This window comes from Acomys minous (genome assembly GCF_964271855.1).
Source record: "Acomys minous genome assembly, chromosome: 20".
NCBI classification, from domain to species: domain Eukaryota; kingdom Metazoa; phylum Chordata; class Mammalia; order Rodentia; family Muridae; genus Acomys; species Acomys minous.
The window spans coordinates 20,455,543-20,476,265 of record NC_140502.1 but is presented as its reverse complement, the minus strand read 5'-3'; the positions used below and the strand labels follow the sequence as shown (position 1 = coordinate 20,476,265).

At 49.4% G+C, this 20,723-nt stretch overlaps 1 protein-coding gene across 3 annotated transcripts; it reads right to left on the bottom strand.

Annotated features, from left to right (window-relative positions):
* Positions 1-972: 972 nt before the first annotated feature.
* Positions 973-17,978, bottom strand: ZNF180 (zinc finger protein 180). 3 transcript variants are annotated; one of them, XM_084770137.1, is made up of 5 exons: positions 17,662-17,977; positions 14,261-14,340; positions 8,409-8,483; positions 6,515-6,635; positions 973-4,820 (listed from the first exon to the last, which is right to left on the bottom strand). In XM_084770137.1, exons 2-5 carry the CDS (start codon positions 14,309-14,311, stop codon positions 3,094-3,096), a joined length of 1,974 nt encoding a protein of 657 aa, XP_084626263.1. In that variant the 5' UTR covers positions 14,312-14,340; positions 17,662-17,977; the 3' UTR covers positions 973-3,093. The 3 variants fall into 3 exon arrangements, with proteins under 3 accessions (XP_084626263.1, XP_084626265.1, XP_084626264.1); XM_084770139.1 differs by lacking the exon at positions 8,409-8,483 and having other exon boundaries at positions 17,662-17,978; XM_084770138.1 differs by lacking the exon at positions 14,261-14,340 and having other exon boundaries at positions 17,662-17,978.
* Positions 17,979-20,723: the final 2,745 nt, after the last annotated feature.

Here is a 20,723-nt window from a genome sequence, read left to right as displayed (position 1 = left end):
GAGAAGGTCGAAGCCTCCAGGTGGCGCCCAACATGCTTTGGGCATAATGGGTAACTTAGCTTCTCATGCCGTGGAGGAGGACACGGGTTTTGAAGACACAGAGATGCTGTTTCAGGGTGTCGGCTGCTGTTGCAAAGTTCTTTCCTGCTTTATACTCAGAAGGAATTCTTTGTCTTTTTTACTGTATTACATTTTTTAAAAAAGATTGGAAGAAAGCACTCGGGAAGCAGAGGCAGGTGGATCACTGTGAGTTCGAGGCCAGCCTGATCTACAAAGTGAGTCCAGGACAGCCAAGGCTACACAGAGAGACCCTTGTCTGGAAAAATCAAAAAGAAAGAAAAAGAAAAAAAGATGGAAGACCCATAAGATACAAAAACCAGAAGAGTCAGTAAATTCTATCGTTCTGGAAAGGACTGCAGCGTTGGCTGTAAACTAGAGAATTTGTAGGTAGAGGTTGAGGAATTTGGAAAGCAAAAAGTGGTGAAGGGGAAACACCTGGTAACCGAGAACCAGTGCTTCCCACGATTGCCGACATGCTCTGCACCACAGGCCAGGTGTCCAGAGCACCGGAGCAGGAAGGGGGCGGCAGGGAGTGGGGTGGGTGGGTTGGGGAACCGGAAGCCTGAGAGGCTGTGAAGATTCTACAGGAAAGCAGACAGGAAAGACAAAGCCAAAAGGGCTTTGGAGTCCAGTGCTCCAATAGAGGAATTCTCTAGGGCTACACAGACACCATCAGCTTTACCAGCTTTTGTGCAACAGTTTCTTTCCAGTGGGGCTGAAGGCATGGCTCAACAATTAGGCATGCTTGTTCTTGCAGAAGATCTGGGTTCGAGTCCCAGCCCCCCACCCATCTGTAATGGCAGTTCCAGGTTATGCGATGGGTACCCGGGTATACGCATGATGCAAAGACACACCTGTGAGCAAAACGTGTATACACAGAGAGTAAAGACATCTTAAAACAAAAACAAGGTATGATGATAGCACGCACCTTTAATCCTAGCACTTGGGAGGCAGAGGCAGGCAGATCGGAGTTTCGGCGCCTCATAGAAACCTAAGCCCCGAGGAGTGACTTGCTCAGGCTGAGTTTAGTGGAAGCCCCTGAGCTCAGTCAAGTGGGGAGATCTGTTTCTTTTTGCTTCTGGTAAGTTTTTATTCCTCGCACCATCTGTTACAGCACAACATGCATCCCCCAAAGGATAACAACATTAAACATCGGCATCGAATAAATAGACCCATTATCCATTCTCGGCTTAAAGCCATACACAATCATTTTATCAAGGAGGTGCCGGGGAGATTCTCTGTCCTCTCATCACGTGTCTCACTTTATATTGGTCATTTATCTCAGCTGCAGAAAGTCTTGCAACAGGAGTGTACAAAACATATTAACAAACTACCAACCAGGGAGGTGGTGCCGATTGACGCGGTCGAATTTTTATTTTCCAACGTAAGTCCCGAGGGCCGTCGCCTTGAGTCACCACAGCACATCCAGCCGTCAGCAGCTCACGAGGTCCGCCCGGGATAGATAGGCCATCGCTCTCAGACTCAGGTCCTCAGAGACTCAGGGCTAAGTGCGTGCTTTCTTCAGGGAAAATCCCATGTTTACAGTGTTTGAAGGAGTACACGTTGGGCAAGTTTGTCTTTCCTTTTGAGACAGTCTCGCTAGGCAGCCCTGGCTGCCCTTGAACTCACAGTCCACTTGATTGAGCCTCACTGGTGATGGGTTCGAGGAGTTAACCTCCACGCTGTGCCTGTGGATTTCCTGCAACATGCAACTCATGGTCAGCATCCACGGCAACGCTACAGGGAGCTAGGAGGACAACAGAAACAATTCCTTGGCTCGGGGGAGCTGAGAGGACCAGGGCCCTGAAAACTCAATGGCCACCGGTCACTCTGAGGCAGTGCATCCTTTGCTGTCCCTGGGCTTCAAGGAAATGACTAGTGAGGGCACCAGAAGAGCAAACAGAGCTTTGAGATAGGAAAGCAGTTCTGCCAGGTGTGGTGGCGCACGCCTTTAATCCCAGCGCTCGGGAGGCAGGCGGATCGCTGTGAGTTTGAGGCCAGCCTGGTCTACAAAGTGAGTCCAGGACAGCCAGGGATACACAAAGAAACCCCGTCTTGAAAAACAAAAAGACAAAAAAACAAAAAAACAAAACAAAACAAAAAAAAGAAAGAAAAGAAAAGCAGTCTCTGCCAAGAGCAGGAGGGCACTGCAAAGTGGGTGACCATTGTCTGGCTGGTTAAGGCTGCATAAAAGATGGACTGAATGGTTGCTCTGCCTCAAGTGAGGAGGCATGACGATTCTGGGTGGGGAGGTGAGGTGGGAGGCCAGTGCTCGGCCAGCTAGTGGCAGGAAGGGAAAGGAGCCAGGAAGCAGGAGAGCAGAGCAGGTGGCCAACGATTACCTTCCTGAGTCAGGGTATTTCAGAACACACGCCCCCCACCCCCCTGAGCTAAACTTAGAGAGGGTCCGCTTTATTACAGAGAGGCAAGGCTCACAAACGAGAGAACTAAGTTCGCAGTATTTATTTTTAAAGATTTATTTATTTTCTTTATTGTCTATAAGTGCTTCATCTGCAGAAGACTCGTATCATATTGTAGATGGTTGTGAGCCACCATGTGGTTGCTGGGAATTGAACTCAGGACCTCCGGAAGAGCAGGCGGCGCTCTTAACCACTGAGCCATCTCTCCAGCCCATAAGTTCGCAGTATTTGCTCTAACTTCAGTTTTTCTGGGTCTAGCTTCTGCCTTCTCTGTATATACAGAATGCTTTGGGAAGCAACTTCTGCCAGTCCATAGGTGGCCTTCTGAGACCAGTTTAGGAACAAGGCCTGCACAGAGCTATGCGAGAAAACATCTCAGTCAGTGTGTAATGGCTTTTCTTCTGGGGAGGGGAGTGGAGGGGGAAACCTCCTAATCTTCATCTGTCCAACTAAAGGCCTTACTCCTTCCTACCAGCGACGCAGGGGTAATGAAAGGATCTGTGTGGAATCCTTCTCACACTCTTAACTTCCTGCCAAACGCAACCCCTCAGACACACCTCTTAAAAGGGATTGCACTGACGGGGATTAAAGTCCAGCTCGGACTCTCGACTAGTCAGGACTTACAGGAGTCCTCGCTGTGCGTAGCCTGGTGCCTGCTGCGCTTGGAACTGCTAATGAAGGCCTTGCCGCACTGGCTGCATTTGTAGGGTTTCTCCCCAGTGTGAGTTCGCTGGTGGACGATGAGCCGGGCGCTCAGGCTGAAGGTTTTCCCGCACTGGTTGCACTCGTAGGGCTTCTCCCCGGTGTGGGTCCTCTGGTGCTGGGTAAAGCAGGAGCTCTGGCGGAACGTCTTGCCGCACTGGCCGCACTCGTAGGGCTTCTCCCCGGTGTGCGTCCGCTGATGGACCACGAGGACGTAGCTCTGACTGAAGGACTTGCCGCACTGCTTGCACTGGTACGGCTTCTCGCCGGTGTGCGTCCTCTGGTGCATGACGAGGTGGGAGCTGCGGTTGAAGGACTTCCCGCAGTCGCCGCACTCGTACGGCTTCTCGCCTGTGTGTGTCCTCTGGTGCGACACCAGCTGCGAGCTCCAGCTGAACGACTTCCCACAGTAGTTACACTCGAACGGCTTCTCCCCCGTGTGCGTCCTCTGATGGGCGGCGAGCTTGTAGCTTTGGCTGAAGGACTTCCCGCAGTGACCGCACTCGTAAGGCTTCTCCCCGGAGTGAATCTTCTGATGCGCGATGAGCTTGTAGCTCTGGATGAAGGACTTCCCGCACTGGGTGCACTCGTACGGCTTCTCCCCCGTGTGGGTCCTTTGATGCGCGATGAGCTTGTAGCTCTGCCTGAACGACTTCCCGCACTGGTTGCACTCGTAAGGCCGCTCGCCCGTGTGAGTTCTTTGGTGCACGACGAGGACGTACCTTTGCGTGAAAGATTTCCCGCACAGATTGCATCTGTACGGTTTCTCTCCGGTATGGATTCTCTGGTGAGAAACCACGTGCGAGCTCCGGGTGAAGAACTTGCCACACAGGTTGCATTTGTAGGGCTTTTCCCCGGTGTGAGTCCGCTGGTGGGCGATGAGGTGGGAACTCCAGCTGAAGGACTTGCCGCAGTACTTACATTCGAAACGTTTCTCCTCGGAATAGTTTCTCGCGTCTTGAGGAAGCGACGGACTTGGGGCTCTCTTGCTACATTTATACTGGCCGTCTTTAACGAGAAGCTTCTGTTGTTCACCGAGGACTGTGTTGTGGTTCAAAACTTGCCCGTGCCCTTTAAAGCCAAAGGTTTTACCTTCTAAACGACCTTTTTCATGTAGACTCAGGGGCATACCACGGCCAAAAGGCTGAACACGGCTGTTAAATTCATGGGATTTATTATCTCCTTTTGGGGTTCTTAGAAACTGAGTGAGATGAAAGCTCTGAGGGACTTTTCCACCTTTGTCATCGTCACGGGGATTCGCATTATCGCTACCCTTCTGACAACTGTTTGCAACAGCATCGCCATGTGACTTTTTAACATGGGATGCCTGCTTATGCAAATGGTTTCTGAGCGGTATCATGGGGAACGAAAGGCGGCTGGTACTCAGGCAAGCCCTGCCAAGTTCATCACTCCTGCAGCCTGCCTCGGGAGCACCAGCTCCCCCTTGGGGAAAGGCCACTTCCTCTTCCTTCACCTCCCGTGTGTCCAGCTGCTCATTACTGTCACTCACTCCTCCACATGAGGACAGCCAAGGATCGTCTCTTGCCAAGCTCTTGATCTTCACTCCACGGGACGGCTCCTCATCGCAGACCGCCTGCTTTGAGGTCGTTTCTTCTGGTCCATGTACAGCTGGCAAGTCTGGAAGATAGTACAGGTCATTGGTATTAATCACTTTTATCACCACTGTGACCCAGTGCCTACACAAGGAAGGACTGACTCTGGCATATGGGTCATAAGACCCTGTCTGTAGTCACTTAGCCTCAGGGGCTTGTGTGGAACATCATGACAGGAAGAATGTATGGAGAGGGGGCAACCCATCCGAGAACGATGGAGAGACCAGTGAAGGAGGGATAAACCTGTTTCCCAACTGTGGGGTGGGGAACGGTCTTGTGAGAGAACAGGTGAGGTTAATCCACTAGAAGACCGACCACCTCGTGCGGGAGCTTGATTGTTGTCAGCTGAAAAGATCCCGTGAGCAGACTCTGGGAGGAGATATATAAAGGAGCCCAGAACTGGAGGCGGGGCCTTTGGAGATGTGGGATAGTTTTGGCTGTTTATCGCTCCACTTTGAGACTCTCCTAGAGAGAACCGCAGGGAAGGTTTCGGGGTTCTGGCTCCTGCTGAGATTCTGGGTTCTGGTTACTCCAGGTTCCAGCAGAAAAAAGTCCTGCTGATTACGCCAGGAGAATCGTTCCTCGGAACTGATATCCTTACGGTTTTGTGTTATTTAATCCTCTTTTCCTATTTTGGTTAGTCGGGTTATAAGTGACGTGCGTTCAGTTAATAAGTTCGTAATAAAACATATTGGTTAAGAAAATTGAGTCTACAGACCAGTGCAGCTACAACCTGCTAAGGCACACACAGGGAACCACCCCTTTCTTCAAACCAGACCCTGCATTCTGTTTTCTAGAACCTTCTAAAATGCTGCCACCTGCTGGAGAACAAGCGTTCAACACATGAGCCTGTGGGGTACACTTCCAAACCTCAGCAGCATCCTGTACATTCTAGACCCTAAAAAAATTAGAGCTACAACAGTGGGATAAAGCCTACAAGAAACTACACAAAATGGTTTGACTGTGTCTGTGTACCTATAGCATGGATTAAGAAATGAAAAGAGGGGGCTGGAGAGATGGCTCAGCAGGTGAGAGCGCTGTCATTTTTTCCAGAGGTCCTGAGTTCAATTCCCAGCAATCACATGGTGGCTCACAACCATCTATACTGGGGCATGGTGGGGGGGGGCGTCTGATGGCCTCTGATGCCCTCAATGTCCCAACACTTCAAGAAAACATGAGTGGAGGTGCACTGAGGATAGCAGGGAGGGCGCTGTGACCTACAGGACACCTCCAAACATTTCCACAGGCTACAGAAAGGACTAACATGCGGGAGTGCCAGGTAAGCTCAGGTTTGACCACACCACGATAGAGTCTCTGGACTTTATCATCAGGAACACTGAGGAAGACTCCTGTGATGTATGGCTAAGGAGAGAGTGCTATAGGTTGACCTCTGACCTTCACCTACGTGCAATGGTGGGTCCCCGAGCGCACAAACAAAACAAATGTAAAAGATAAATCTGACCCATGACTTTTTTGTTTTGTTTTTGTTTGGTTTTGGCTTTTCAAGACAGGGTTTCTCTGTGTAGCCCTGGCTGTCTCGAACTCGCTTTTTAGACCAGGCTGGCCTCGAACTCACAGAGATCTGCCTGCCTCTGTCTCCTGAGTGCTAAGATTAAAGGCATGCGCCACCACACCGGCTTTTTTTTTTTGACCCACACTTCTTAAAGGGAAGGAGAAGCATTGGGAGACAGCAATCATCTGAAGCAGCTAAGTACTTACCCCACAGGTCCCTGTGGCTCTCCAGGATCACAGTTCTCTCTGGGGTCCTCCGGGCATTGCTGCAAGTGCTCTGTTCCTCCTCAGTAAGGTCCACAGTCACAACCTTGATGTCTGCGCTTTCCTAGAACAGTACACACACCCCTGCTTAGCCGAGCATTGGTTGTTTTTCTTTTCTATGCTCATGGACAGGAGACTCTAACCATGGCCATCTGCATCCAAAGCATTCTAACCAAGGTCAAAAGCATCGCCGGGCCACAGATACTGGACCAGTTTTTATCCCTCCAAGAGGAACATCAAACAAGAAGTATATGAGTTCTCTTCATCGTATTTACTTGTTTCTTTATCTCAGGGTAGGGGCTGAACCCAGCTCCTCACACACGCTAGGCAAGCACTCTACCAGTAAGCCACAGTCCCAGACTTTTACAAGTTATTTAGGAGCTGTTGGAGAGATGGTTCAACTGTCAAGAGCATTTGCTACTGTTGCAGAGGACCAGGGTTCAATTCCTAGCACCCACATGGTACCTCAAACGCCTGTAACTTCAGTGCCAGAGGACGCAACATCCTCTTCTGACCTCACCATATAACAGGCACACATGTAGTGTACATACATGCAAACAAAACATTCATGTACATGAAATAATGTAAACAAATCTTTTTTATTGTATTATTTTATGTGAATGGATGTGTTGCCTGCATGTATTTATGTACACTATGTATGGGCATTGCCTGCAGAGCCTGGAAAAGGGTATCAGATCCCCTGGGATTGTGGTTACTGGCTCTTGTGTGAGGTGCCATGTTAGGAACTGAACCTGGGTTCTCCAGAAGAGCAGCCAGTGCTCTTAATCACTGGGCCATCATCGACCCTCCTGTTGGGGCAGAGCTTGCTGGTTTCTGCCATTCTGCAGACTCCAGGCTAGGTGACTTGGCAGCTTCCTGGCAAATCTGGCCACATGGTTACTGGTGCTGGTGAGATGAATCAGAGGAAACAGGGAATGGCCATTAAAGTCTGACAACTTTGGGGTTCACAGGAGAGGAGGAGAAAAATGACTCCAAGGAATTGTCCTCTAACCTAATGGATGAGCATCTTGATCCATAAAGGAGTGCTGGTGAGGACCTCAAGCTGTGGCCCATGGGGGAGGACGCATGAGCTGAGCCACAGGAAGCTATATGCATGTTTCAATCTGTGCATTTTCCTTTTTTTTTTTTTTTTTGTTTCTTTCGTCTGTGCATTTTCTTAAGCCCATCAATTTCACCAGAATCTCAAAGGCTTCTTAATTATTAGCCCAAAGCAGGACTCAGACATGCAAGCTACCACCTGCCAGCTAGGTTGAACACTGATCCTAACCTTCCCCACTCTACAGTACTGGGGACTGAACCATGGACCTCGTGCGTGCTCACAAACACCACCCCTGAGCTCTATGCCAGGCCTCAGATCTCTCTAATCCTTTCAAATCCCAACTCCTCCGCCTACAGTGTCCTTGCAGCTTTCCAATTTGCATCTTTCACATAACCAAGTTTTGTAGAAGAGGCACTCACTCTTGTGTGTGTGTGTGTATGTGTGTGTGTGTGTGTGTGTGTGTGTGTGTGTGAGTCCTGAGTTGACACTGAACGTGGAGCTCCCCAGATTAGCTAGAATGGCTTGCCAGCAAGCCTCTGGGACCCTCCTGTCTCTATCGCCCCAGTGCTAGGATGATAAGCATTCAATGGCCAGTCTTCCAGACATGTGGGCTCGCACTTGAGCCCTCACGAATGCACAGCACAGACTTCACCCACTTCGCTTCAGCCCACCACTCTTCTTCTCGGTCCCTCGCTCTTTAATCCAGTCCCGGCTCCCTTCGATTTGCTTCTACTGTGCGCATCTCGCCAGGTGGAGAATGGACCTTGCCCAACTCACCTGGGGAACGATGTCCAGAGACCCAGCATCTTCCCCCTCCACTTCGATGATCATCTCTTGGGGTAGAACAAAGTTCTGAGAAACCAAACACATGAGACGGAGGGAGGCCATCAGAGAGCAGAGGCAAGGCTGGAAACCCCGACAGTGGGTCAGTAGGACCTGACCTGCTCTTAACGCAGCCAACTGCCAGGCTCTGCTCCCTCCACATAAGCTCAAGGTAATCTGTGGAGAGAAGGGGCCTCCCAACGGATGAGGCCACACACACACCACAAGACAGTTGTGAGTGCTTCAGGATGGCCCTGCTTACCAGCTCAAGGTGGCTGAGTGAGGCCATGGACCACATGGAACAAAAAACCTCACCTGTCCTGTTCTGTCCTGTCCTGTCCTGAGGCAGGCCGAAATTCCTGCACCACTCTGCAGCAAGCAAGCAATGCTCACTCTAGCATGACCCAAGCCAGAAGTGACTGACATGTTAACTTCAAAATTAAGCCAGACATGGTGGTGGTAAACGGCTGTCCCCTTAGGGAGTTGGGAGGCAGGAGGACCGAGGAGTTTAAAGGCACGCTTAGCAACACAGCCACTTGCAGGCCAACCTCTATCAAATGCTCAATTAGATGGAAATTTGATTTGACAGGGGGAGCCCTCCTGGAGATCTTGGCTGCAGACAGAAGGAAAGAAATCAAGAAGACCAAACAGGGCAGGTAACATAATTTGCTGATCCCTCCACATGGGAACTGCTCTGAGACTGACTGAGACATGAAAATGTCTTTAGCTAGGTCTTCAGCTACGCATGGCCAATACATCTTTGGCTACAAAATCCTCAGGATTCTAAATTATTTTAATGGCATTATTTTAAGTGGCATAAAGATTTATATTACATTTTTGTTCCTTACCTGCTCAAACAGAGAACAGAGAATCATCTTTAACTGAACTGTGTGCAGTGCACAGCCCATACGTACATTAACACAAAAATGTATAATACCTTTGAGAGTTTAATGTTTTACAGAACAAGAGGACCAGACACCAAAACAGACAGGGCATGTAGCTCAGCTGAGCCTAGCTCACAGATGGCCTCAATAATTGTTTCCTCAAAAACTTGCATCTGGGACAATTTCAAAACTACTGTCTGGATCGTGCAGCATCACAGACTGTCCCAGTCAGGACTTCAGTTAAGCCCTGAACTTCCTCAGCATGCAGAGACCGGACAGCAAAAGTTACAACTATCTTTCTTAAGACTGGATAATATGTTAATTTTCTTGGGCCACCCAAAAAGAAAAACTATGGCCCAAATCAGCTGTAAGCAATTTAAGAAGACTATGCCCCATTTCCAAGACAGGACGGATAGTTTAGGGTCATTCTATGGGTGATAGATGTTTGTTATTGTTTAAAGGTGTTCGTTACAGGAATTATAAGCAAAAGGGGAGATTATTAAATCTACTTTGAGACCAAAGAGCATTAATAAGACCAAAAAGTCTTACATTAGTTTAATGTGACAACGGGCTAAGACATCGTACCTACGTGATTCTTAAAACTCAATGTTAAGTTCTAGTCCTTTTGAAAACCTCTATTACCAACTGCTTAGGATGATTACGAAATGCTTATTAGCAGTCAGACAATCAAACTCACGGTCATGTTAGATAGTAGTTTAGTTAGTTACAAAAATATGTTTTCTAGATTGGCAAATAAAAATAGTTAGAAATAAACAATTCAGATAAGAAGATGGTCCTCAAAAACCTCAGAGATCTATAAAATATGGCATTTAAAGATATTTTATTAGTTAAGGCTTCTTGACCGTGAGCCAGGTCTGCTCCTGGCAGCACTCCAATTCTATTTCAAAAAGCGTCAAGGGCGTCATAGGTGGCAAGCTAGTCACTGGGTGAGAAAATGTCCTTGCGTCAATTACAGACCGAATACTATCCAAACTGGGAAGTCGACTGGCAAGCTTTGCAAGAACAAGGTAGGCAAGTCCTTTTTAATTCCTGCTTCACAGAAAAGTCTGTCAAACATTCGCAGCCAGAAGGTTGAAGATGATGCTCCAATGTTATGTAAGAATTTGGGGTAACTGTCCAGGAAGCCTAATATATCTGTCATTTCTATACGTTTGGAAGCTACTTGCCAGCACTTCCTACATATTAGGCAACACTTATTCATTCTTAAGTCTCTGATGCAGTTGTAGTCTCACAGTTAAACTGTTTAGAATGATAGAAATTGATAGATAGTAGAACACTTTATCCAAGGGTGCCAAGTACACAAATGTAAATCTTACCTAATAATTTTCATAATTGCTTGACTAAAGCGAGTGGGGAAATGACATAGTTATAGTGTATAATCTCACAATTTAAAAAATAATAATAAAAAGGAAGCATACCCCCCTTTCCCTTCATATCTCCTGTGTCGTACTACTGTGTCTTTCTTAAAGGAAGTGATAGGGAGGAGGGCTAAATTAAGGGTCCTAATTCCAAAGTGGAAGACGAGAAACGTGTTCTTTTATTAGACTACAAGGGGGAGATGTAGGCATCCGGTTATTGTGTGACTCAGATGCTGATTTCTGTACCCCCCCTCCCCCCATATCTGGCTGCAGTCTTTGTTCTGAGAATCCCCTCCTTCCTCCTCTAACTCATCCTCCCCTGGCTGGCAGGAAGTCCCGCCCTATTCCTTCCCCTGCTCAGCAATGAGCTGTAAGCTGCTTTATTGGCACGTCGGGGGACAATTGGGGAGCAGTGTTTACTCAGTAACACTGAGGCGGGAGATTCTCAGAACCAGGCTTGTAACCTGATATTGAGGGGGTACAGATATCAGCATTTGAATTATACCATAACCTTATGCCTACATTAAACGGAGAGATAAATGGGAGGGTAGGAAAGAGAAGTGGAGGAGTTGGGGAGGGAATAATTAGCACAAAAATATTTGAAAAGAGCCTTATGCCGACCTAATTTTTATAAGCTTCCTAAATACACAGATATTTATACACACACATAAAATCTAATCAGTGTTACATGCTGGAAGTCATCGGTTACCATAATAAACCTCCCTCCAGTTGGCTGTCCTGGAAGCCTCCAAAATGATACAGGGTAGTGCCACTGCTCTTGTTTGTTTTTGTTGTTTAAAGGCAGGGTTTATCTGTGTAACAGCCCTGGCTGTTCTGGAACTTGCTATGTAGACCAGGCTGGCCTCGCACTCACAAAGATCTGCCTGCCTCTGCCTTCCGAGTGCTATGACTAAAGGCGTGCACCACCTCAGCTGGCTGCCATTAACTCTTGACTGCCCACCGGAACTTGTTGAAGATACCACATGCTTTGTTCCCCAGGGGATGAAAAAAAAAAATCAAGTTACTGACCAGGAAGTTTCTTCCTGCTGGCTAACTTCCTCAGTATTTTATGTTTTATGTGGGCCGGTGTGGCTAACAGTTTGCTCAGCTGTGAACACAGGAAGCCACACTGACTGAGATATGCCCACGGGCACAATAATGGCATGGATATTATGGGATAACCAGTTGCTTTTCTACCGGAGTTAAGGCCTATTCTCAAGGAGGAAATGCATGCGTGGTACTGTAAATGTGCCTGAAAGGAGCCCACAGGCCCTGGAGGTGAACCTAGTACTATCACTTTCTTGAATATGCACATAACAAACCACCCTCTAAGTCCACATCTCTACACCATAGATTAATTAGTACAGCTCTCCAACCTCAACAAAGAAGGGTGTGTTGGGTTTCTGATTGTTTTTATTTTTATTTTTTGGCACAGTGACGACAGGTTGACACACAGACACTCACGACTGATCAAGGCATAGAGAATTAGTCTGTAAAATGCTCAGGCACAAATAAAACATATCTATTACACCCTCTTCTGCCCCGGGTCTCCATTGATGAAGAGGACTGAAAAGACTCTAAGAGCCACAGGTCAATGAGGGCGAGAACAAACTACCCGTCTTCCGGACAAGACGGGAGCTGCGCTCACGAGTCACAGCAGCTGTTGCCTCCGGAAGGAGGCCTGCAAGAGGTCCAAGCCAGCCAACATTTCCAGCATGGCGTGCTCACGACCCCCTCTTCCCACCTGAGGGACTACTGATGATGGGTGTGTCCGCCAGGGGGAGGAAACTCGGTTTTCTTTAAAGGTGTCGCTTACGGTGGGTTCACAATGTTCCAGCGGATGGTTCCCTAGTCAAATATATATGGTAGCACAAACTGGTGGGTGGGTGGATGGTCAAAAAAAGAAAGAGGATACAAGCAGTGGGGGCTATGATGGTGGATCTCAGAGGAGCCAAGGGAGCAGTGGGAGGCAAATATGATCAAAGAAGCGCTCAAGGAAGCTGGATTTCAACATATCCCTGGGAAATGGGCACCCAAAGGAGAAGGCAGAGGACTCGAAGGTGACGGTGACGTAGGCGTGGGAAAAAGAAGGAGAGCAGAGACAGCCAAAAAGGTCAGCCATGAATCTAGGCGGTGAGTCAGCACTAAGAACTTCTCAGGGTTAAGATTTTTAGGCCTTTATCGGAATGAGTTTTTTTTTCTTGCCACAACATCGAGAAGGCATTTAAAATCGTTAGTAAATTGTTTTAACTGCAAGTGGCTTAAGAATTAAGAGACTGGTTCCTCCTAAACTGAGTGGCCGAAGCCTAGAGAGATCTTAGTGATCAGCCAGAAATAAATAAATACATAAATAAATACATAAATTATGTGTGTGTGTGTGTGTGTGTGTGTGTGTATTCTGATTCAAAAGCTCTGCTTATGGTGGTAATGAAAAGCCTGAAAAACATGGCCAAGCTTGGGGCCATTTGACCCCTGCCCTAGTTCCAAGAAACCAGCAAAACAAAACACCACCTGCAGCTTTAGGAAAACACCCCATGGGGAAAGCCCCCCACGGCCTGCTCTCTGACCCCCAGTTAACCCGGCCCGAGCCAATCATCCTGCTCACATACCTCAGATGCAGCAGCCCAACCAATCAGCTTAAAGGTCAGGTCCTCCCCTGGCTTGTGGGTTTTAGCCTTTTTAAGCAGTCTGTAACAGCTACTCAGGGTCCTTTGCCTCCCGAGTGCTAAGAGACCCTGACACATCAACAATTGGGACTTCTGGTGTGTCAGTAATAAATTTTACCTATATCTCTCAGCTGGTGTGACTTGAGTGGTTTCTCATGGCGACTCCCGACCCCCTTACCGAATTGGACTCCCAGGGTCCAACATTTAGGCTAGGGTTCAACAGTAACGTGTTAACAGGCAAGTGATTGTCACGTTGCGAATGTCACACCCGACGATATCTTAGACACTGTTTCACAGAGGCGCAAACTGAGGCACCTAAAGGATTGGATATGACTTGTGCATAGTTTTACCGAAGGTATTTATATTGCGTAGCATGTTTAAGTTCAAATGAAATATTGGGCCTCTGTGTTCTCTTCAGTCTCGGGAACACTTCAACCTGAAAGAAACTGCTCTACAGCATCCCTAGTTTCAGAGAACGGCCGACTCTCAAAAGAACACCACCTGGTGCCTTCTTCCGGCCTTTGAACAGGCACATGCACCTGCAGATCACACGTGTACACATGGACAAGCGCGCGCTGGGTCATCGTTTTTTGTTTGTTTGTTTTTTGAGACAGGGTCTCTCTGTGTAGCCTTGGCTGTCCTGGACTCGCTTTATAGACCAGGCTGGCCTCGAACTCACAGCGATCCGCCTGCCTCTGCTTCCCGAGTGCTGGGATTAAAGGCGTGCGCCACCACGCCCAGCTCGGTTCATCGTTTTTTAAAAAGCCTGCCGCCCGTGAGGGACCAAGTCCCTTCAAATACTGCAAAAGGAGAGCTGCCACGCTCAGGGCCAGGCAGGAAAGGGCGGAGGCTCCTCGGGGAAGGGCGGCTGGACTCACCTCCACACAAGCTTGCTGGGACTCCAGAGATTCGCCGCCCTCCTGCTCCATGGTCTCCTCTGGTGTGACGTGGCGAAGAGCTGCACAAAAAGAAGCTCAAAGCGCAGCCTGTACAACCCGGCCCCGGCCTAGCCCGGACCTCCAGCGTCCCCCTCCTCCCCCCCCCCCCCGCCACGCCCACTGAGCTTCTGGAAGTTAATGCCTCAACTGGGCATTATCGACCCCTCCTCCAGGCCAGATCTTTGCAGTTCCAATTATTCCTCCATTCCCATCGCCCCATGGGTCCACCTCAAACGTGGACTTCCGCCCAGTGCCAAAATGTACAGCCCCCATCGGGACCTTCGCTGGGTCGTGGGAGTCCCACAAACACCCAGCACACAAAGAACCCCTGACGATTACATACTTTTACTGGCCTGGGCGTGCCTCAGGCCAGCACCTCTTCCCAGGGCCGGGAACCATAGCCACTGACCAAATAGATGAAGCTCAGGACACAGCCCCCCCCCCACTACTCCCGCCTTCCAGGAACGGATTTTACCAAATACACCGCCCCATCATCAGGAAGCATCCCAGAGTCCTGCCTTCCTATCCAAAGAGCCGGGGACAGGGCAGACCCCCCCTCCCTCCACCATCCAACCGGAATCTGTCTCGGATCCTTACCCAAACCCTCCGGCCCTGAATTTGTAGCTTAAAATGATTCCTCCACCAGTCTGCAGGGCTTTGGGGGCCTAAGGACTGGGGACCTCTGGCAGGCACAGCAGCACATGCTGGCCTCTGCCAGGCGCGGAACCTGTATCCTACCGCTCAGCTAGCTGTCTTTGTGCCCATCTGATGCCACGACCTCGGAAAGCAGGGCAGCAGCTGACCGATCCCACCCTAGGCACTGAAGCCCACCACCACCCCCTTGTTGGCATATGCGGTGCTGAGGATGGAACCCAGTGTTCTTTCTGAGCATGCCGGCAAGCATCTACCAACTAAGCCACGCCCCCAGCCCCCATCCTTCGCACTACCCCTCCCCTGATTCTAACTCCAGCACTAACTGGCCCCACCTACCTCCCTCCACCCACAGGTCCCAGCCTGGGTCTCAACCTGCCCAGATTCCTGCTCTAACACCCTTCCTGGGTACCTGAATCCCAGGGAGACTTTGTCTTCTCTGTACTTGGGCATCAACTAGTTTTGATTATGGCAAAATTCACAAAGAACCCAGCACTATGTCAAAAGTCCGTTTCTAGCCGGACACTGTGGCACACACCTTTATCCCAACAGGTTCCCACCCCAGGATTTGCATTCAGGACCTGCTTGTCCTGCTAGCCTAGGGTTCTTTTTTTCTTTTCTTTTCTTTTCTTTTTTCTTTCTTTTCTTTTCTTTCTTTTTTTTTGTTTGTTTTTTGTTGTTGTTGGTTTTTTGTTTGTCTGTTTGTTTTTTGGTCAGGGTCTCATGTAGTCTAGGCTGGCCTCACATTCACCATCCTCCTGCCTCGCCCTCCAAAGTGCTGCGTTTTTGGGCTTGGGCCACCAGACCTGGTTTATGAAGTGCTAGAGGTGAAACAGGGGGAGGGGCCTCTTCCCCTGTTGGGGTTCCTATAGGAATCTGTATCCCCTGGTGCCTCAAAGTTACAGCTGCCACAGCTGCAGAGCTGCGGTTAAAACACATTACCTAAGTCTGAGCATATAGCTCCAGAGCCAGTCGTGGGACCTCAGCACTTGGCTCTCTATGGGGCTCTCTCGGCCGGGCTGGAGCAGCTCCCAGGAGACCTGGGCCCTTCCCTGTCTTCCCCCCCACCCTCTTATAAATGTAGGCAGTCTCTCGCTACAAGGCAGAAGAGCGCGAAGCAAATGCCAACTCTGTAAAGATGCTTGCAGCATCCGCCTCCTCCCAGGCAGCTGTCTATAAGAAGGCAGCTGGCGTGGGGAAGTCCTCTGAGGTGCAGGTTCCTCCTGTCAGGAAACTCTCCTCACCTCCAAACACTTTACAACCTTGTATTATTCTACGTGGGTGCCAGGTTTCAGGTCAAGATCCACTAACCCTGGCACGCACAGGAGCCTTCTGCCTAGAATCTTCTGCTCCGCTCTGGCACCCTCGACCTGGTGCTTGACTGACTAACCTGAAGCAACACTGCCAATTCTGGGGAAAGAACTGGGAACCCTAGCTTGCTCTCCGTGTGTACCCATTTTTTTAAAAAATCTAAACCGAAATGCTACCTAGCAGAGGCTGTGGAGGAGGTGCCCTGCCCGGCTGAGCTGCCTCCGAGTCTTGCAGGCACTGCCAGAGATGCGACTTTCCTGAGTCATCATCCCCCCGTGGGCTTTTCGGAGATGTAGCTGAGTCACCCATGCTCGCGTGTATAGGTGCTCCTTCACCCATCCTTCTGGAAGGACCAAAAATAAACCCACCAGCTCACCAGACTAAAGCGGAGTGTGTCCATTTCTTTGGTTGGCTGCCATAAAGCCTCATCTAGGAACAGAAGCCACATATATCTCCAACAAACGGATACCCCCTCCCCCAGGATTGCCAGGGGGTACCAGAGCCACCCTTTCCAGAATGTTGGTTGGCGCTCCCAAAACCAACACTTGGCCAAGAGTACAGAAACAGTCGATATAGTTCCTCTCTGGGAAAAACAACGTGGACACTGGAAGGATCTCCACTGAACAGGCACGGGAGGAGGGGGCTTCTCGGTTCTTTAGAACGCAGACGTGAAACTGCCACAGGTCACACCCACCCACGCACCAGTGTCGCTCCCGACCCTCTGAGCTACTGATTCTGTGTACAGACCTAAGGCCAGCGGACTCTCACTTATTAGGAGCTATAGGTGTCACACCCTTGTAATGGACTCAGTAGACTAAAGGGGCCCATTCTCCCGACATCGAAGTCACACGTCGCCTCCAGGAAATACGAAATACTCGCTGCTCCCCGGAGACAGGGATAAAGAAGCAGCCTGACAGCAAGCAGGGACAACGCAGCAACGACGTGGTTTCGAAGCTCCCTCCTTCTTCCAAACCAGTAAGGGACCCCCTACTGTATCACGTGGGTCTGAACGCCCGTCACCTCAGAGGCCCTGCCATGTTGTCTTTCCAGGGCGATAACTTCTCATAAAACAAACAAACAAACAAAAACGCAAGGTGCCTTAGTGCACCCCTTGAGCCTTTCAATTATCTCCCCCGTAACTATGCCTGTGCCCCGTCTTCCATCCTTACGGACATCCTCGGTCCCAAAGAGGTCCCAACCAAGCGCCCAATCATCCGCGCATGCGCGCACCGCACAGTCATAGATGCTCGGTCTTCACTGAGAGGCCCGGACGGAGGCAGGGGAACCCCGACTCACTGACACCGCCAGGTCCAGCTTCCCGCCTAGACGCTGCGCATGCGCACACCGAGCACTGGGAGCATCCCTCTGCTCTCACCAACCTGGCGGTCCGCGAGCCGGGCCTCAGCCGCGCACGGCTCAGCGTCACAACGGAATTGGGCTCATCGCCTCCTGCCCCGATCCTGAAGCACATCCGACATGACTCGAGCGGGCACTGGTCTGGCCTCCACTCGAGTGAGCATCCGCCAGGTCCTTCCACGAAGCCAGGCCACAGCAGACGCCCGTTCACACACACACACACAAACACACACACACATACACACACACTCACACACACACACACACAAACATACACACAAATGGCTGCTCTGCCGGCTAAACCAGGAAGTGCGTGGTACCAGCTGGGTGGAACTACAATTCCCAGAAATCTCAGCGGCACGCGCAGCCGCTGGAAGAGACTCCGCGCCAAGTTGGAGGGGATGGGGGACACGCGATGGACTGTAGCGCGGCTGCGCAGTATGTCCAGTGTTTGAGAAGCTAACAAGCGGTCCTGGGCTGGACAGGGTGTGGCCAATGGGAAAATCTTCCTCTAAGTCAAGATTGAAGCTGGCTTCGAGGCTGCCAAGTCTGGGAGATTAGAGATGTCCCCATTTTACAGTTCTAAGAGCTCTAGTTGAGCCGACCGGATGGCTCCGCTGATGAAGTCGCTCTGCCGCCAAGCGTGATCACACGAGCTGGATTCCCGGGACCAAATAAATAAGTGTGATTTCCCCCCTATTCCCCCTATCTCCCCTCCCCCCACTCACTATATAACTCTGGCTGGCCTGGAACTCACAGAGAACCATCTGCCCTTGCTTCGCAAACGTTGGGATTAAGGGCATGAGCTAGCACATCCATTTCATAAATGTAATCTTTTTAAAACCTGATTTATTTATTTATTTATTGTATTTAATAGTTGAGTTAAGTCTCAAAGAAACCTGAGACAAATGGGTAACTGAAGTGCCTGTTACTATATCCAAGTGAATGTTGGCCAGTTCTCTCAGCATCCAACCACCCACCCTAAACCTCTCCATCCCAGGGGTTGGGGTTCCCCCTCCTTCCCCCAACCTTTCTCTTTTCTGTATAAACTCATCCATTTTAGCTCCGAGGTTCCCACACACTCTCTGGTTCACTCTATCCTGAATCCTGTCTTCGCTCCAGGTAATGAGCATAGTAAACGATGCCTTTTAGATACGTAAAAATAGCTTGGTTAGGATCCCTACGTGCTACACCCAGGGCTGCACCGGATAACCAGAACTCAGTGACGTCACTCACTCAAGAAAACCAGACACAGTCCTAGAAGCCCCTTGATGTCCACTGGACAATGTATAAGCAGAGACCAAGAGCAACGCTATGCTCTGTGCATCTGGAGAGAAGCCATCTTGATCTGCGCTGCAGCTGGAAAGTCTTCCTCCAGGGTCCTGACCCTCAAATCAGAGACTTCTGTGAGAGACTGGACCTGACCTTCAGCTAAGATATGTGAGCAGCCTCGGAGAGATCAGCTTTGGACCTCAGAATGTGGGAGCTTAGAATGTGAGCCTTGTGTGATGACCCACAGCATAATAAAATATAGCTTTTGCTATGCGATGTGTGTTTACCTTTTTCTTCTTCTTCTTCGTTTTTCAAGACATGGTTTCTCTGTGTAGCCTTGGCTGTCCTAGACTCGCTTTGTAGACCAGGCTGGCCTCGAACTCACAGCGATCCTCCTGCCTTTGCTTCCCGAGTGCTGGGCTTAAAGGCGTGCGCCACCACTGCCTGGCTGTATTTACCTTCTTGATTGAGACATTCCCTCTTCTTCTCTTCCACGCGCTCTCTCACCCTAACCCTCCCGTCATGGCTTGGTTCAATCTGGACCCTTCCAGCTGCCTCTGGCTGTTCCCTCCCTCATAGTTCAAACATACCTAAGAGTGGAGTCAGCTTTTCCATCCTTTCTATTTGTTCCCTGACTCAGAGATTTTATTAAAGCCTTGTTGTCTTACTGCAAATGGCTTGGCCACACTACAGATCTACCAATGGCCAAAGATTGACACACTAGATTTTGTTTTTGTTTCTTGAGACAGGGTTTCTCTGTGTAGCCCTGGCTGTCTTGGAACTCACTCTGTAGACCAGACTGGCCTTGATCCACCTGCCTGTGCCTCTGCCTGTGCCTGTGCCTGTGCCTGTGCCTCTGCCTCTGCCTCTGCCTCTGCTGGGATTAAAGACAAGCACCACCACTGCCTGGCAGAATACACTAGATTTTAAAAATTCTCTCATATTGTCACGACTTCTGCCACTGAACAAACAAATCCTCCCCAAATCTCTTATACCTAAACTTGCTCTGCTCTACACTTCCAAAAAGTCTCTTATCTCTAAGTTTTCTCTACTTGCCACTCTTTTTTTTTTTTTTGGTTTTTTTTTTTTTTTTTTGAGACAGGGTTTCTCTGTGTAGCCCTGGCTGTCCTGAACTTGCTTTGTAGACCAAGCTGGCCTCGAACTCACAGTGATCCACCTGCCTCTGCCTCCCGAGTGCTGGGATTAAAGGCCTGCGCCACCACGCCTTGCCTACTTGCCACTCTTAAAAACAAAAAACTTTTATCTCTACAATTTCTCTGCTCTCAAAAAAAAAAAAAAACCCTTAAGACTGTTCTGTAAACTATCTCATGATTTGTAAGTGTTATGCCCATCTCTCTAGATCCCCAAAGACCACCAGGAGTCTGAAGCTGTATGGAAAAGTGAGAAGGCTTTATTCAGGCTCACACTTGAGCCCTCACCAACGCAGCCGTTCGGTAGTGAGAGTTAGGCAGGGTTTTAATTGTGGTTACAGCAAGGAACAGGAGTTTCCAGTTTGGCAGTTACAGGATTGGTTGACATTTGGCAAGGTTGGTTTGATGCTAGGGGATTGGTTGGGCCTGATGGAAAATTGCTTAAGCGATCTATCTATAACATCTGGGGGCATTGATTGGTTCTAGCCTGGGGTGATTCTTTTCCTGGAACAGTTTGTAGTTTTCCAGCAACAGATGAACTTACGGACAAGCTCAAAATGGTGCTTGCTGACAAAATAGAGTCACATTCGCTAGGGCTCTTCATAAATTCATTAGGTATGGTTAAAAAAAAATCTGTAACAAAATTTAGGTTAAAACTTAGA